The following is an 18,812-nucleotide window of genomic DNA, read 5'->3' as shown; positions in this document are numbered from 1 at the left end:
AAGACCCACAGAAGCCATTTTGGGTATTTAGCTAAATGTTTATGTGTGTTTTTGTCTGTGTGTTTACGTAATTTGACACTGCGATTAAGTCTGACCTGTGCACGATAAAATCACAAACTTTACAGGTGTATAGGTCACATCAAAATGGAGGTCAAGTTTGGAAATCATTCTGATTCAAGCAAGGGGCCAGAGATATAGGGGTTGGAAGATTTGCCCCTCCCCAACACATTGACATCGAGATAAAATCTGAACCGTGCAAGATAAAGTCACAAAACTTACACGTGTGGAGTTCACATCAAAAATAGGCATAGACTATAGACATAGACTAAAAGATTTAGGAATTATCATACCTTCATGTTGTCCTTCCCATGGCAGGATGTAGCCATCTGTCAGACTGCATGCCAACTCCACATCAATCTGACCTTCTTCCACTAAGGTGTTGTACTCCAAGACCTTTTCGTGAAGCTTCTTCTTCAGCTCTGTCATTTTCTTTCGCTTCCTTTGTCGTGTTTGATTGCTATCTGCAAAGTCAAATGAAAAGAAAACCATGCCAGAACTTGTTGTTACAGAAGTGTGCATACATACGTGCACATACATGCACACCTCCACAACATCTATCTACAAAAAGAACCACAATCAAAATAAGTCCTGTGACTTTTGTGTTATCCTTGATATTATTTTAATCGTGCTTTTAAATTTAAATTACATGTTAGGTCTGATAACTAACCATGCAGACGATATAGATCTTGCTTCTTGCGCAAAAGGTTTACAGTGATGTTCTCAATATCGGCCCTCAGGTCTTCAGTACATCCCGGAGTGTAGACTCTCTCTAAATAGGACAACAACAAAAAATTGAGAGGTGATGTAATCAGTAACAGTCTCATTTGTAGCCACCTTATATTTTGTATATAAAAATAAGTCATTAACATGAAAAGACATCAAAGTATTCCATGTTTTACCTGTGGCTGCCCATTTTCTGACATCACACACCCACTGCTGAATGGTCTCCTGATCGATATGGTGTTCGTTTGTGATGTTGCTGAGGGTGGCAGCTTCCACCTTTGCCCTGTCTGTGATCTTTTGAAGAGGAAAAAAAAAACAGTACAAAAGCTCCACAATGCAGAAACCACCAGTTTCAGCAAAGCTTTTGGTACAAGAGCTTCATCAGAACAAGTGAAAAAGTATAGACTCCCAAGAGGTTTGGATATTCAAAAAAAAACTATTGTGAGGTTACAATCTGTTAAAAGTACAGGCATTAACCATAAACATGTAGTGTCAGATGAGAAGACAAATGTAATTTCCCTTACTTTGACATATCTGTGGGCTAGTGCTTGATGAAGGCTGACTGACTTCCTTCGATTCCAACACATGGCCTGTTGAGTCAACATGTTCACTCTTCCTAGTTAAAACAAAAATGCATCCGCAAGCAAAAAAGTAAGAATTTACATAAAAATAAAAATACTAAGTGATAAACCTGACAGACATGACTAAACACATTTGTTTAAAGTGTGCTGAACTACTGAAATATGTATTGTGTTGTACTGTGTGTTATGTCATAATATATTTTTATGTAATATGTTATTATATATTACATCTACATTGTTGTTTGTATGTCTACTCACCATGTTTATGTTTTATATTACTGTTTCTGTTGTGTTGTTTTGTTCTTGTCACTCTGTTTCCCCAATAAAAATAAAAAGTGTGCTGTACTAGTAATTACAGTAAAGGAATACAATGACAACTTCTATAGGGAGGGAACAATGAAACAGTTTTTAAAATCATCTGTAAAAAAAAAAAAAACACTATTCAGGATGCCTTATCAATGAGTGTGTTGGAAGTGTAATACTAACCTGCCTTTGTCATGTATTTAGTGACAAGAGCTGCCCGAGAGAGAAAGCTGTTTACCTGTAAAGCAAATATATCAATTAATATCTAGTCTCTTTTACATAAAAAAACATCTTCCATTCTATTTATACTCATTCAATCCATACAGTTACAAAAGTAACAACGACATACTTGCTCCACTTCTTCTCCCACTGTATTTCCTGCTCCATCCTGGCTTCTGCCACCCCATTTCACCTGCAGGACAGTATGGAAAGTTTTATGTAACATTGCTTTGATAGATGAAAAATAAAGTCATAAATGGTCTCTGACATCTCACATAACAGAAGCTTTTCATTTCGATGGTGGGAAAAAGTCCCCGCACAAGCAGCCGAAAAATTTAATTCATGTACCTCGCATTTTGCTGTATGGGCTTTAGCGTGCATAACGCTAAGAAATGGTCTCATTTCTGTCAGGGGCAGAAGCTCCGGTAGCCCCTCCGCTACTTTGTTGAGGTAGGGCCAGTACCTAAAAAGAAGGAGTTGCATCTTATGATTGTTACAAAGAACTTTTTTTTTAATTGACTTGACAACAATATCAACCTAAAATCAATCATCACATCAGTGAAAAGATGAGGCACTGGCAATGGTTTTGCAATAAGACAAAGATGATTACCTGCATGTAACATCCATACAGAAGAATGTTACATTTGCCTTCTTTGCCATTTCTCTTTGGAGGAACATTGGATAGGCAAATATCTCTCCACGGAAATGGTTGAGTCCTCGCAAGAGAAACCCATGCCTGTATTAAACAGAAGAAAAACTAGTGGTTAATAAACTGACCCAGCAAAGCCTGGCTCAAGCACATAGCATCTATATCATCTGGGTGCCTAGACCAAAATATAAATATTGCTGTTAAAAATGATGGATAAATACCACTCCTAAATCCAAAGTGTGTATGGCTTACAATTCTAAGACTTTATCCTGACCTTGCACACACGCACGCACACACACACAGACATAGACACACAACACATACCTGCAAACTGCAACTTGAATGCCCTCCTCGTCTATTTTGGCACCAGACTTTTTGGCCATTTCTCTGCCAGCAGTGAACTTGGCAGTGCCACAAACAGCACTGTCATTTGTCTATGAAGTAACACAAACATTTACACACACATTTTGATATAAGATACAGTAACTGTATGCAACAATCATAATAAACAAACCAAAAGTTTCTTACACTTCTCATGTTGCCCCTGACAAGGTCCACGAATGAGGCAACTTCCTCGTCCTTGGCCAGGAACAACCCTTCATATAGGGGTGGCTCTTCAGTCCTGTCCATGTTCAGTTAACATGAAAGTAAATAATAGAAATCAATTAGCAGTACTCTCTTTATTATTTTCCCAGACAATCCTAAAATAAACAGGTGTAATATCTGTACCTACCCTTTCGACTTTGAAAAGCGATAATGTTTTCTGTTTCCATCACAACTTACAGCCAACATGTCTGGAGAACATGCCGGACAATCGAAATGATGGACCTGGCACATGTCCTCTTCTTTATACTTGCAGAATGCAAATTCAAAGAAACTGCGCTGAAATGTATCAGCACAGATACTGCCTGTCTGTATATTAAAAAGAATATTTTATTAGTATTTCTGAAAGAAATGCTGACAATCCACTATTTGGTATAAAGTGATATGACATTTCTTGTGTGTTTCAGTTTTATTCAAGCAGACTTACCCTTCCAGCTTGAACAGATCTGTGCTCCAACATTTTAAGAAAGGCCTGCCTAGACATGGCTGGTGCTGTGAACTTCATATGCGCAAACGTACTGAACACATCAAATTTGTACACGGTCTGGCAGCTGCTGGTAGCTGGCCAGTACCGATATCTAAGGAGATCTTTCATGTCAGGGGTCCATTCTGCGGAGCAGGATGGACAGGATTTCTGGGGCAGGCAGACATCATATTTTCCTGTGAACAAGAAGACAGTAGATACTCTAGTAGAACAACTCACTTTCTGGTCACCTCCTTTGAAATGTAACGATGTTTGTTCGGACAATCAAGTGATAATTATGTATGAAAAATACATGCATACAATGAGTCACAACAACAATCAATGGAAGTGAGTGTGAAAAACCCAGTAGGCCTAATCCACTGGGAAAATTCTCCCACGACCACCGAGGCAACTCCAGCCAATCAAGAGGGATCAATTGCTCAGTTTGCATTCATGTCATCAACATGCAGGCAGCAGTCTCTACTATCCATATCAGAACAAATTTGCCATTTTCAAAGACAATATTCTGTATTCTGAAGTTTGACAGAAGTTTTGAAAATTCCTATTTTTTTCTGGTTTGTGTCAGGAGGCATGTTTGATCCTCAGTGGGAAATTATATGTAATCCATAAATCAAATAAAATGTGATGCCTTACATTCAAAGTGAATGTGAAACATGATGCAAATCCAGATTGTCTCCCATCATGGCCAAGGAATAAAAATACTTGTTTTATGGCTTTCTTTGAGTTTACAAAATTGCCTTTTTTGACATAAGGATTTCAGTGTCTGTGGTTTGATTGTAGTCTTGGGAAATATTGTTTCACTTCAACCAGTCTGACTAAATGAGGTTATCGCTAACTACACATTGTGTACTTAATGTGATTCATTATATCTAAATTAAACAAAACCCCCTTCATGAACAAAAATGGAAAAAAAATGTGTGCGAAAATATTGAGCTTTCAGAAATTTATTGCAGTTTCAATTTCAAAATACCAATATTGTAGTTTACAGTACCAATATAACTTTTTTTTTTAATCATGAACATGATCAACTGTCATGTTTGACAGCTGATCTCAGAGCAGTGAAGAACCAACAATCTGCAGCAAACATGGAGACACAATGGGTTGAAGAGTTAAAAGACTGAATTCAACTGTTAACTGACTTCTGTCTATTTGAGTTTACAGAGCACAACAGATTCCCCGTAACAGAAATCTAAAGAAAATCCAGCATGGAGAGGCTCAGTGAACCTGGTCTGGACTCTGTGGAGGAGAGTCATGGTCTTGGAGACCCTATAGAAGGACAGTATACCTGCTCCGTGATCCAGGTACACTCCTACTTTGGAGGACGGAGGACCTGAGACGCGAGTTAGGACTTTGTTGTGAATGAGTTCATATCTCTTATTGTCACTTGCTAATGCCCAAGATTTATCACTGTATCCAAACCCAACTTCTTGCAGGTTACCTTTTCTGATGTTACTCTTGTATGCGACTGCTATAGAAATTAACCCCCCAGTGTTCTCCACCTCCCAGTAACAGCGTCCAGTCAGACTCTCTCTACTCAGGACCTGATTCCAATCTTGGAATCTGTCTCTGTGATTACGAACGGTCTGTCCTGGTACCGTCATTGTTACTTTCCTGTTCCCCTCAGATAATATCAAGTCTCTGTGTGCCGTGTTTGGATCCAGTGTGAGTGCACATGAATATTTTAAGAATTCAGCTCTGGTCCTGGGCTCTGGTTGCGGCAGTGAAACAACCACATCAGTCCCTTTAGCTAAGACCTTCATCCATTTCTCTGTCAGAACATCATGCAGGTCATCTCTGACCGCTGACACAGCCGCTGTCACGTCCTCAAAGTTGCGCAGAGGACGGGTGTTGATGCTGGATGAGTGTGTGGACTCACCGAGTGGTGACAGCGACGGGTAGTCGTGTAGAAACTGGTTGTGATCCTCTGTGTGTGAGAGCTTCTCCAGCTCAGCGTCTTTCCTCTTCAGCTCACTGATCTCCTGCTCCAGCTTCTCCTGAAGCTCTGTGACTCGACTCAATTCAGTTTCCTGCCGGGATCTGACCTGCTGCTTCACGTCAGAGCGTCTTTTCTCCATGAGACGGATCAGCTCTGTGAACATCACCTCACTGTCCTCCACTGCTTTATCAGCAGAGTGGTTGATAGCCTCCACCTCCTGTTGGAGCAGCTTCACATCTTTGTCTCTGTCCTGGATTCTCTGCTGGATGTTTAGTCGACTCACATCCAACTCTCTCTGCCTCTCAGTCCTTTCTGCTGCAGCTGAGACTGTGTCGTGACCTTTGTGTTCCTCCACAGCGCAGAGATAACAGATAGACTGCTGATCAGTACGGCAGAACATCTTCATCACCTCATCATGACGAGAGCACACGTTCTCCTGGAGCTTGTTGGAGGGCTCCACCAGCTGATGTTTCTTGAATGCTGGTGATTCATAATGAGGCTGGAGGTGTTTCTCACAGTAAGAGGCCAGACACACCAGACAGGACTTGAGGGCTTTCAGTTTCCTCCCAGTGCAGAAATCACAGGCCACATCTTCAGGTCCAGCATAGCAGAGACCAGCAGGAGCAGCTTGGAGTCCAGTCTTCTTCAGCTCCTCCACCAAAACTGCCAACATGGTGTTTTTCAGCAGGACGGGCCTCGGTGTAAAGGCCTGACTACACTGAGGGCAGCTGTGGATCTCCTTCTTATCCCAGTAGGTTTCAATACACTTCATGCAGTAGCTGTGTCCACAGGGAATAGTCACCGGGTCCTTCAGTAGATCCAAACAGATGCAACAAGAGAAGGTTTCCTGGTCCAGTTTGAGTCTTTTGTGTTCCATTTCTCCTCTCAGTGAACAAAGAGTTTCTCTGAACAAAGTCAGCAGCAGCTCTGACCAACAGGCAGAGACGAGCTGTCTTTATAGCAGGAGATGGAGGGAGGGGTTACCAAGGTTTCTGGTATTCAGAACTTGATTGGACCGCAGCAGAGTGGGGGCGGGCCCTTTGAGGTCATTGGTCGGTCGGTTGGAGCGTCCCCATTGGCTTGTTCAAAGAGAGAAAGAGCTCCAAATCCAAATGGACATAAGTGCCTATTGTGGTGTAATTAAGTTTATGGGGAAAATGTGACAAAATGACTCCTGCTATGTATTGAAATGGCTGAATGGATTTCTTTATTAGCTGTTGTCCTTTTGATTCTCACTGATTAGAGGTTTTATTTTAGTGTGCAACATAATATCAGTCATGTTTCATAGAAGTGTTGAGGTTGGTTTTGGACTTTTTCTCATGTTTCCATCTCCTGAAGTTCAGGTTGACCACATTTGAAGATTTTATGTCAGGTGATGTTTACACATTTACATTTCAGATAAAATAATGAAGTGTGCTTTCTGTTGATTAGTTGTGAAACGAGAGGATGCTATGAATGAAATGACATCACAAGTAAAGTGTATCAATACTACAGATCGATAGATTCAGTCACCAAAAGAAGCAGATCTGGTTCCTTGAGTCCTTCTGGATTGGGGTCTGCTGTTTGCTGCTGAGCAGGTAAAGTCCAGTGGTTTCTCATGACCAGCCAGTTAACCTCCCTCTCCAGGATGGACAAAGTCCTCCTTGGTGTCAACACTGTCCCATTTTCTTTCAAAATGCACAATTCCTTCAGGTCGTTGTCCAGGTGCAAGTGGTGAGTGGAGTTTAGGTTTGCAGTCGCTGATCAATGTGAGCCTCTTTGAGACAAAAGCAGAGTCGTCTACTGACAACAACTCACTTTCTGGTCACCTCCTTTGAAATGTAACGATGTTTGTTCGGACAATCAAGTGATAATTATGTATGAAAAATACATGCATACAATGAGTCACAACAACAATCAATGGAAGTGAGTGTTGTTATGAACCTACATTGATACTTTGTTTCTGAATTGTTTTGTTTTGTTTTGACATGATTCTGTATATTATTTGTGGTCAAGGAAATCTAATTTGTTTTTGTCAATCAGACCAGCATGCGTGGTTAGCGATATTGATTGGTGATTGGCCCATTCCTGATTACGCGCAGTATACAGCGCAGAGACTGACGGACAGGGGGGGGGGTTTTTTTACTCTATCCGCGCCGATCCGCGCCGGTGGATGCGCTTTCGTTTGGACGCCACATCTATCCCTGAGCTTTCGTGGACGTCGTGTTTTTTTGGATCGCCAACACTCTTCACCTCCTCCCTCGTGACGCGGACGTCTCTTTACTCCCTCCGCTCTCGTGGACGCCTTGGTTTTCTGTATCGTTTGGACACTCTTCACTCAGTCCCTCGTGATGCCCTACTGTTTGGACGCTCTCCGACGCTCCGCGGTCGCGATGGACATTGTGGTTAGGGAACCGTGTAACTTTTGGTGTAACTTTGTGAATGATAACATGTCTAAATAATTCAGTTGAAGATAAATATTGGTAACTCATCTATGACTCTCTGTCTGCCTTTGCTGCCACCTTGGACACGTAACAGTGTGAAAAACCAAGTAGGCCTAATCCACTGGGGAAATTCTCCCACGACCACCGAGGCAACTCCAGCCAATCAAGAGGACTCAATTGCTCAGTTTGCATTCATGTCATCAACATGCAGGCAGCAGTCTCTACTATCCATATCGGAACAAATTTGCCATTTTCAAAGACTTTTGCTTGTCACAGTGACCTGTTATTCTGAAGTTTGACAGAAGTTTTGAAAATTCCTATTTTTTTCTGGTTTGTGTCAGGAGGCATGTTTGATCCTCAGTGGGAAATTATATGTAATCCATAAATCAAATAAAATGTGATGCCTTACATTCAAAGTGAATGTGAAACATGATGCAAATCCAGATTGTGTCCCATCATGGCCAAGGAATAAAAATACTCGTTTTATGGGTTATCTTTGAGTTTACAAAATTGCCTTTTTTGACATAAGGATTTCAGTGTCTGTGGTTTGATTGTAGTCTTGGGAAATATTGTTTTACTTCAACCAGTCTGACTAAATGAGGTTATCGCTAACTACACATTGTGTACTTAATGTGATTCATTATATCTAAATTAAACAAAAACCCCTTCATGAACAAAAATGGGAAAAAATGTGTGAGAAAATATTGAGCTTTCAGAAATTTATTGCAGTTTCAATTTCAAAATACCAATATTGTAGTTTCCAGTACCAATATAACTTTTTTTTTTAATCGTGAACATGATCAACTGTCATGTTTGACTACTGATCTCAGAGCAGTGAAGAACCAACAATCTGCAGCAAACATGGAGACACAATGGGTTGAAGAGTTAAAAGACTGAATTCAACTGTTAACTGACTTCTGTCTATTTGAGTTTACAGAGCACAACAGATTCCCCGTAACAGAAATCTAAAGAAAATCCAGCATGGAGAGGCTCAGTGAACCTGGTCTGGACTCTGTGGAGGAGAGTCATGGTCTTGGAGACCCTATAGAAGGACAGTATACCTGCTCCGTGATCCAGGTACACTCCTACTTTGGAGGACGGAGGACCTGAGACGCGAGTTAGGACTTTGTTGTGAATGAGTTCATATCTCTTATTGTCACTTGCTAATGCCCAAGATTTATCACTGTATCCAAACCCAACTTCTTGCAGGTTACCTTTTCTGATGTTACTCTTGTATGCGACTGCTATAGAAATTAACCCCCCAGTGTTCTCCACCTCCCAGTAACAGCGTCCAGTCAGACTCTCTCTACTCAGGACCTGATTCCAATCTTGGAATCTGTCTCTGTGATTACGAACGGTCTGTCCTGGTACCGTCATTGTTACTTTCCTGTTCCCCTCAGATAATATCAAGTCTCTGTGTGCCGTGTTTGGATCCAGTGTGAGTGCACATGAATATTTTAAGAATTCAGCTCTGGTCCTGGGCTCTGGTTGCGGCAGTGAAACAACCACTTCAGTCCCTATAGCTAAGACCTTCATCCATTTCTCTGTCAGAACATCATGCAGGTCATCTCTGACCGCTGACACAGCCGCTGTCACGTCCTCAAAGTTGCGCAGAGGACGGGTGTTGATGCTGGATGAGTGTGTGGACTCACCGAGTGGTGACAGCGACGGGTAGTCGTGTAGAAACTGGTTGTGATCCTCTGTGTGTGAGAGCTTCTCCAGCTCAGCGTCTTTCCTCTTCAGCTCACTGATCTCCTGCTCCAGCTTCTCCTGAAGCTCTGTGACTCGACTCACTTCAGTTTCCTGCCGGGAACTGACCTGCTGCTTCACGTCAGAGCGTCTTTTCTCCATGAGACGGATCAGCTCAGTGAACATCACCTCACTGTCCTCCACTGCTTTATCAGCAGAGTGGTTGATAGCCTCCACCTCCTGTTGGAGCAGCTTCACATCTTTGTCTCTGTCCTCGATTCTCTGCTGGATGTTTAGTCGACTCACATCCAACTCTCTCTGCCTCTCAGTCCTTTCTGCTGCAGCTGAGACTGTGTCATGGCCTTTGTGTTCCTCCACAGCGCAGAGATAACAGATAGACTGCTGATCAGTACGGCAGAACATCTTCATCACCTCATCATGACGAGAGCACACGTTCTCCTGGAGCTTGTTGGAGGGCTCCACCAGCTGATGTATCTTGAATGCTGGTGATTCATAATGAGGCTGGAGGTGTTTCTCACAGTAAGAGGCCAGACACACCAGACAGGACTTGAGGGCTTTCAGTTTCCTCCCAGTGCAGAAATCACAGGCCACATCTTCAGGTCCAGCATAGCAGAGACCAGCAGGAGCAGCTTGGAGTCCAGTCTTCTTCAGCTCCTCCACCAAAACTGCCAACATGGTGTTTTTCAGCAGGACAGGCCTCGGTGTAAAGGTCTGCCTACACTGAGGGCAGCTGTGGATCTCCTTCTTATCCCAGTAGGTTTCAATACACTTCATGCAGTAGGTGTGTCCACAGGGAATAGTCACCGGGTCCTTCAGTAGATCCAAACAGATGCAACAAGAGAAGGTTTCCTGGTCCAGGTTGAGTCTTTTGTGTTCCATTTCTCCTCTCAGTGAACAAAGAGTTTCTCTGAACAAAGTCAGCAGCAGCTCTGACCAACAGGCAGAGACGAGCTGTTTTTATAGCAGGAGATGGAGGGAGGGGTTACCAAGGTTTCTGGTATTCAGAACTTGATTGGACCGCAGCAGAGTGGGGGTGGGCCCTTTGAGGTCATTGGTCGGTCGGTTGGAGCGTCCCCATTGGCTTGTTCAAAGAGAGAAAGAGCTCCAAATCCAAATGGACATAAGTGCCTATTGTGGTGAAATTAAGTTTATGGGGAAAATGTGACAAAATGACTCCTGCTATGTATTGAAATGGCTGAATGGATTTCTTTATTAGCTGTTGTCCTTTTGATTCTCACTGATTAGAGGTTTTATTTTAGTGTGCAACATAATATCAGTCATGTTTCATAGAAGTGTTGAGGTTGGTTTTGGACTTTTTCTCATGTTTCCATCTCCTGAAGTTCAGGTTGACCACATTTGAAGATTTTATGTCAGGTGATGTTTACACATTTACATTTCAGATCAAATAATGAAGTGTGCTTTCTGTTGATTAGTTGTGAAACGAGAGGATGCTATGAATGAAATGACATCACAAGTAAAGTGTATCAATACTACAGATCGATGGATTCAGTCACCAAAAGAAGCAGATCTGGTTCCTTGAGTCCTTCTGGATTGGGGTCTGCTGTTTGCTGCTGAGCAGGTAAAGTCCAGTGGTTTCTCATGACCGGCCAGTTACCTCCCTCTCCAGGATGGACAAAGTCCTCCTTGGTGTCAACACTGTCCCATTTTCTTTCAAAATGCACAATTCCTTCAGGTCGTTGTCCAGGTGCAAGTGGTGAGTGGAGTTTAGGTTTGCAGTCGCTGATCAATGTGAGCCTCTTTGAGACAAAAGCAGAGTCGTCTACTGACAACAACTCACTTTCTGGTCACCTCCTTTGAAATGTAACGATGTTTGTTCGGACAATCAAGTGATAATTATGTATGAAAAATACATGCATACAATGAGTCACAACAACAATCAATGGAAGTGAGTTTGAAAAGCCCAGTAGGCCTAATCCACTGGGAAAATTCTCCCACGACCACCGAGGCAACTCCAGCCAATCAAGAGGGATCAATTGCTCAGTTTGCATTCATGTCATCAACATGCAGGTGTCATGGTCATGATTTGGGGAACACAAGGCAACGCCCCTTTGTTGTCAATGTTGTATGCCCAACTGATTGGAGTGTAACAGGTGTGGACAATTGCGATGCCAATTGATACTCACAGGCTGCTTAAAAAAGAAGGAACTGAAACAGTGCCGGTTGGTTGTTCCCGTGGACTCTGTCTGTCGCGCCTGTTAGTTGTTGGTTTCACTTAACTGTCTGTGGTGTGCGCGATTGTGTGGATTTGCTGTGCTGTCTTGCGGAAGTCTGCTAGTGTGCCCGTTCTCGTATCAAGCTCGGTGGCCGCCGTGATTTTCCGCCTGCTGTCCGGCCATGATCCGTCTTCTCACCGGCTGATTCTCCGCCTGCCCTCCTGCTGTGATCCGTCTTCTCACCGGCTGATTCTCCGCCTGCCCTCCTGCTGTGATCCGTCTTCTCACCGGCTGATTCTCCGCCTGCCCTCCTGCTGTGATCCGTCTTCTCACCGGCTGATTCTCCGCCTGCCCTCCTGCTGTGATCCGTTTTCCCATCCGTTGACTCTCCGTCCTCTCGCCTGCTGGAATCGTTGCCGCCGCCGGTGTGGTGACTGGAGCCTTGCCGTGTTCGTCCTGCGCCTGTGGCTGTGTGGAAGTGCTGTGCAACCGGACTGGGAGTTGGATAAGTCGGCTCCCAGTTTGATGGTGAGTGACGCTGTTGGTCCGGCTATGCGGCCTCGCTTCCTCTAAGATTTACGTCTACATAATCGAGCTCCAGACTGTCTATTAACTATATTTATATATGTATGAGTTGCAGTGATTTTGGACTGTCATGATGCCCTTTTAGCGTTGCATGCCCGTGTGTTTTGTTTGCTGTGCTCATTGCTGTGTGTTCTGTTTTTTTTATTATTATTGTGGAGATACTGGTGCCTCTCTCTCTCTGTTGTGTGAGTGATTGCGTTGGTGTGTGCGGGTGATTGGCAGGTCGCCGGCTGCGTTGAAGTCACTGCTGGGCGCGAGACGGACTTCTGTTAGGGGGACCCCTTGTGGACTGGGGACTATCGCAACCGCAGGGGCCAGCTTTTAAGTTGGATGTGTGGAATGGTGTACACCTTGTTTTTATTCACCTGCACATTGTAATAAATATATATATTTTATAAACTCAAGCTGTCTTTTGGGTAAATCTGTTGTGTTGCTCCCACCAAACCAAAGGACTTGCAAACAAAAGGAAAGTTGTTCCAATATTCTAAGAGTCCCAGCTCTCTAATTGGGTGGCGTTGTCAGGCTATATACGCGCCGTTTCACACAGGCAGCAGTCTCTACTATCCATATCAGAACAAATTTGCCATTTTCAAAGACTTTTGCTTGTCACAGTGACCTGTTATTCTGAAGTTTGACAGAAGTTTTGAAAATTCCTATTTTTTTCTGGTTTGTGTCAGGAGGCATGTTTGATCCTCAGTGGGAAATTATATGTAATCCATAAATCAAATAAAATGTGATGCCTTACATTCAAAGTGAATGTGAAACATGATGCAAATCCAGATTGTGTCCCATCATGGCCAAGGAATAAAAATACTTGTTTTATGGCTTATCTTTGAGTTTACAAAATTGCCTTTTTTGACATAAGGATTTCAGTGTCTGTGGTTTGATTGTAGTCTTGGGAAATATTGTTTTACTTCAACCAGTCTGACTAAATGAGGTTATCGCTAACTACACATTGTGTACTTAATGTGATTCATTATATCTAAATTAAACAAAAACCCCTTCATGAACAAAAATGGGAAAAAATGTGTGCGAAAATATTGAGCTTTCAGAAATGTATTGCAGTTTCAATTTCAAAATACCAATATTGTAGTTTACAGTACCAATATAACTTTTTAATCGTGAACATGATCAACTGTCATGTTTGACTACTGATCTCAGAGCAGTGAAGAACCAACAATCTGCAGCAAACATGGAGACACAATGGGTTGAAGAGTTAAAAGACTGAATTCAACTGTTAACTGACTTCTGTCCCATTTTCTTTCAAAATGCACAATTCCTTCAGGTCGTTGTCCAGGTGCAAGTGGTGAGTGGAGTTTAGGTTTGCAGTCGCTGATCAATGTGAGCCTCTTTGAGACAAAAGCAGAGTCGTCTACTGACAACAACTCACTTTCTGGTCACCTCCTTTGAAATGTAACGATGTTTGTTCGGAAAATCAAGTGATAATTATGTATGAAAAATACATGCATATCCGGACTTCCGGTGACATGCTGTGAGGACGCCAAAAACGCCGACCACGCCGCTCCTTCAAACAATTAAGTTCTAGATTGAGTTTTATATCTCCCCTAAATCAGCTCTTTCTGGTGATTTATATCAGTTCGTCAAACTTATGCCGTTTACACTCCGCAGTGCAACAATGGATCCCGAAGCATTAGCGAAAATGATTAGAGACATTGTGCGGGAGGAAATCTCTGCGGCTTTTGACACGAAGCTGAAGCCGATGCAGGAGGAGCTAAGTAAGTTAAATCTTACATTAACAGCATGCAAATCAAAAGTGGAGGACTTGGAAATTTCTACAAATACAATGGAAGAACGCATCCAATCTTTGGAGAAGAGCTACAAAGCTCTGTTGGGAGAGAACGAAGAATTAAAAGAAAAAACACAAGCGCTGGAAAATCACAGCAGGAAGTACAATCTCCGAATTATTGGCCTGCAACAGGGGATAGAGGCAGGTAACCCCACTGCCTTTGTTACCAAGCTTTTGTATGAACTGTTCGGGGAAGAAAAACTGGGCCCGCAACCACTTGTGAGCATGGCGCATCGCACCGGACCAATTGCGCAAAATGAGAGCCGCTGTATGATCACCCGGCTGCACAGCTTCGAAGTGAGACGCACCATCCAGCGCCTGGTCGGAGCCATGGGAGGAAAACTAAACTACAGAGGAAGAAGAATTCATATCTACCCTGATATGACCACAGAGCAGCGCAAACAACAGGCGCGTTTTAACGATATCAGGGCGCTATTACGCACAGCCAACCTGAGGCATGGCATGGCTTATCCTGCCAAACTGCTGGTGACTTTCAGGGAGAAAACGTACGCTTTCACTAGAGCTACGGATGCGATGGATTTCTTCGAACAACAGGTGAAACCATCTCTTAATATCCCGACTGACTGAACATTTTCTGTCCTCAGTTATCATGAGGTGCGGATATAAACTTTCTGATTCATGACAGTTGTTGGACATGAGTGATGTCTTCTCTTGTCTCTCTTTTCTTTTTTCTTCCACTCTCCCATCCTCTAACATCAAAGTAGTAACTTTGGTAATAAGATTAGAAATTACGTTTAACTATATTAATGAACTTGGGAGTCACTTATAGAAGCGGCGAGGATGTGTTTTTGTTTTTCTTTCTCCTTCTTAAAGCGTGTTACACATCCGCACAGATGGGGCGGAGTGAGAGGAGTCTGTTCAATAGGGCAATATATTTTCTTTCTGCTACATCTGTATTTTTGATTATATTTGTGTCCTATTGGTGGGTGACCCAGAGGGTCGGGGTGGGGGGATGTACAGGATCTTGTTTATATCTTTGTGAAGAATGGTGCTGGTATGAATTTGGTTTATTAGAATATGGTTGAAACTTATTTTTCATTTATATACTTCCTTTCCCTGAATGCTTCAGTATTGAAAACCACATGGGCAGTTTGAATATATTTTGTTGCAACTTAAAGGGCCTTAATTCCCCTAATAAGAGAGTAGCCTGTTTGGATCTATTAGCAAGAAACAAAATTGATTTAGCTATGTTTCAGGAGACACATTTGCAAAGAGATGATGTTAACAGAATGGAAAATCACTTGTATAAAGTATGTGCTTCCTCTTCTGCTTTAAATAAAACAAAAGGAGTCATTATACTAATTCGTAAAGCACTACGATTTACCATCATTGACAAGGGAGGTGATGAAGATGGTAGAGTTGCTTTTGTTAAGTGTATTTACAATGAAAGGAAACTGGCATTTATCAAAATATATGCCCCTAACTCATATGATGATGTTTTTTTTACTCAATTGAATAGTATACTGGCTGAACTTTCTGACTTTGAGTTGGTAATCGGCTCTGACATGAATGCCATATTGGATCACAAATTGGATAAATCAAGTAAATCTGACTCTAATGTACAAGCAACCAAAGCAATACAGCATTTACTCTCTGACTTTAATCTTATGGATGTCTGGTGGTTACACCATCCCACTGCTAAGGAGTATACTTTTTTCTCAAATAGGCATAAAACTTTTACAAGGATAGATTTTATTTTTATGTCTACTCCCCTTATATCTTTGGTTCAAAACATAGAAATAAAGCACATGACCCTAACAGATCACCATGCATATGTATGTCAATTAATGGTCTCAAATTTGTCTAAAAGAGCCACTAGGTGGCGCTTTGATCTAACTTTGTTACAAAATCAAGATTTTTGCGAACAATTTAAATTGGAACTTGTAGAATTTTTGGAGATGAATCGTCACTCTGTGGATGATGCTAGATATCTTTGGGACTCAATAAAAGGCTTCATAAGGAATTATGCCAGTTCATATTCTTCTAGACTCAATAAAGCCCAGCTTAAGAGAATTGGGGAATTAGAGGCCTCAATGACTGACTTAGAACGATCTCAACAAATGCATTTTTCTGAGCAAACAGCCAAGTCATTAACAAAAATAAAAGTAGAACTTAACTTAATATTAACACAGAGAGCTGAGTTTGTTATACATAAAAATAGAATGAATAACTTTTTTTATGGTAATCGTCCCAGTCGGCTTTTAGCCAATAAAATAAAAACAAATGATCAGCTTACAAATATAGCAATCATTGCATCAGAAACTGGCTCTATGATATCTGATCCTGATTTGATTAATCAAAGATTCTTTAACTTCTATAAAAAGTTGTACACTTCAGATAATATTGCATCAGTTTCAGAGAAGGATAACTATCTCCAGAAATTAAAGCCAACTTAATTATCAAAAGAAGAGGCTTTTATATTAGGGGCCCCTTTATCACTGGATGAACTTAAACAGTCCTTAGAAAAAATGAATAAAGGTAGGTCCCCTGGAATTGATGGCATACATCCTGAGGTCTATTCAAAATTTTGGAGCATTTTAGGACCACCATTACTGGAGATGTTTAACACAGCTATTCAAAAAGGATGTTTTGGAAGAGATGTAAATACAGCGTTAATAATACTTCTTTCAAAAAAAGATAAGGACCCAACTAATTGCGGTAATTATCGCCCCCTATCGTTACTGAATGCAGACATCAAATTATTTTCAAAGACACTTGCTAGTAGGTTGGAGCTGTATCTGCCAAAATTGATTCATCCAGATCAAAGTGGATTTGTAAAAAAGCGCCTCTCAGCAGACAATTTGCGACGTCTATTGCATATTCTTGATACTTCTGATAATCTATCATTAAGAGCCATCTTGTCAATTGATGCAGAAAAGGCCTTTGATCGCCTTGAGTGGTCTTTTCTATGGTCTGTACTCAATTCCATGGGTTTGGGGTCAAATTTTATTAACATGGTCAAAACTATTTATGCAAATCCTTCAGCTAGTGTAAGTACAGGTAATATACACTCTCCTCCCTTTAAATTAAGCAGGAGCAGTCGGCAGGGAGATCCGATTTCTTCAATGTTGTTTATATTATCATTGGAGCCTTTAGCACAGTCTATTAGGTTATCCCCAAACATTACACCAATAAAAATTAAATCCACTTTGCATCATATATCTTTATTTGCTGATGACGTCCTTTTATTTTTTTCTGATATTAAGTACTCTCTTCCAAGCATCCTTAATATATTCGAACAGTTTAGTTATGTTTCCAGTTATAAGATAAACTGGTCTAAGTCCTCCCTTTTACCATTGAACTCTGCGAGCAAGGACGAATGTACAGATTTCAATATCCCGGTAGTATCTCACTTTAAATACTTAGGAGTAAATGTATATACATCATTACAAAAAACAATCACTAAGAATTATAATAACACCCTAAATATGGTCAAACAAGACCTGGAAAGATGGCAGAAGCTACCTATATTTTTGTCTGGTAGAATTTCAATAATTAAAATGAATGTGCTTCCTAGAGTTAATTTCTGTAGCTATATGCTACCTATGGCACCTCCTCCAAGATATTGGGAGAAAATACATAGCATTATTACAAGGTTTTTATGGAGAGGCAGACGATCAAAAATAAAGTTAACTAATTTACAAAGAAAGAAGGAATCGGGAGGCTTATCAGTTCCTAATTTCAAACTTTACTTTTATGCCCTAACTATCCGTCCTTTGTTAAATTGGTTTAGTGAGAAAACTTCTCCTCCATGGCTTAATATAGAGAAGAATTTGGTGGCACCTGCCTCTTTAAATGATTGTTTGTTTACAGGTCTCTCAATAAATGTAAACTGGAGTATCGTTCAGTAATAGCCAGTGCAATTCAAAATTTCAGGAAAATAGAAAGAATATATAATTGGACATCTAAATGGCATGCAAGTACTCCACTATTCTATAACATCCTTCTTAAGTCTGGTGGGGAGCACTTTATCTCACCTCAGTGGTCTAAAGCAGGAATCCACAGTTTAGGAGACATTATGAATGACGATGGGTTAAGAAGTTTTCAGGATTTGAGTGAAACATTTAAACTGTCATCAAATTCCTTCTTTTTATATTTACAATTACGTTCTGCCTTAAGAGCAGCAGGTATTTTGACAGATAGGAAACCTCTTTATCATCCAATAATGGAATTATTTAAGAAAATGTCAGGGCTACCTAAAGGACATGTTTCAGTAATCTATAATAGTTTGTTGGAACATATGCAGACCCCTTTAGCGATAACTAATGTGTGGAATAAGGACTGCCCTGAATCATCTATAGACTGGAATAGAGTTTGGAGGAATAATGCGTATTCCTCACAAAATCTAAATAATAAATTAACCAATCTCAACTTCTTATATCGCACTTATTTAACACCAAAACGGCGCTTCCTGATTAAGTTATCTCCTTCTCCAAATTGTAATCTATGTGACTTGAATCAAATAGGGACCTTTTTGCATATCATGTGGGAGTGTCCACCAGTTCAAAATTTTTGGCAACAAATAGTAAAACAT

General features: G+C 41.2%; 2 protein-coding genes across 2 annotated transcripts; both read right to left on the bottom strand.

Annotated features, from left to right (window-relative positions):
- Window positions 1–4,767: 4,767 nt before the first annotated feature.
- On the bottom strand, window positions 4,768–6,411 carry LOC311012436 (tripartite motif-containing protein 16-like; the record flags this gene model as incomplete). The annotated part of the gene is made up of 1 exon (XM_084007897.1): window positions 4,768–6,411. Exon 1 carries the CDS (start codon window positions 6,328–6,330, stop codon window positions 4,768–4,770), a length of 1,563 nt encoding a protein of 520 aa, XP_083864023.1. The 5' UTR covers window positions 6,331–6,411.
- A 2,491-nt stretch (window positions 6,412–8,902) lies between these two features.
- On the bottom strand, window positions 8,903–10,570 carry LOC311012435 (tripartite motif-containing protein 16-like; the record flags this gene model as incomplete). The annotated part of the gene is made up of 1 exon (XM_084007896.1): window positions 8,903–10,570. The coding sequence occupies one exon, from the start codon at window positions 10,568–10,570 to the stop codon at window positions 8,903–8,905; it is 1,668 nt and encodes a 555-aa protein (XP_083864022.1).
- Between the last annotated feature and the right edge of the window lie 8,242 nt (window positions 10,571–18,812).

This window comes from Eutrigla gurnardus (genome assembly GCF_963514095.1).
Source record: "Eutrigla gurnardus genome assembly, chromosome: 4".
NCBI classification, from domain to species: Eukaryota; Metazoa; Chordata; class Actinopteri; order Perciformes; family Triglidae; genus Eutrigla; species Eutrigla gurnardus.
Note: the sequence above shows the minus strand (reverse complement) of the source record. Positions and strands in the feature narration are given on the sequence as shown.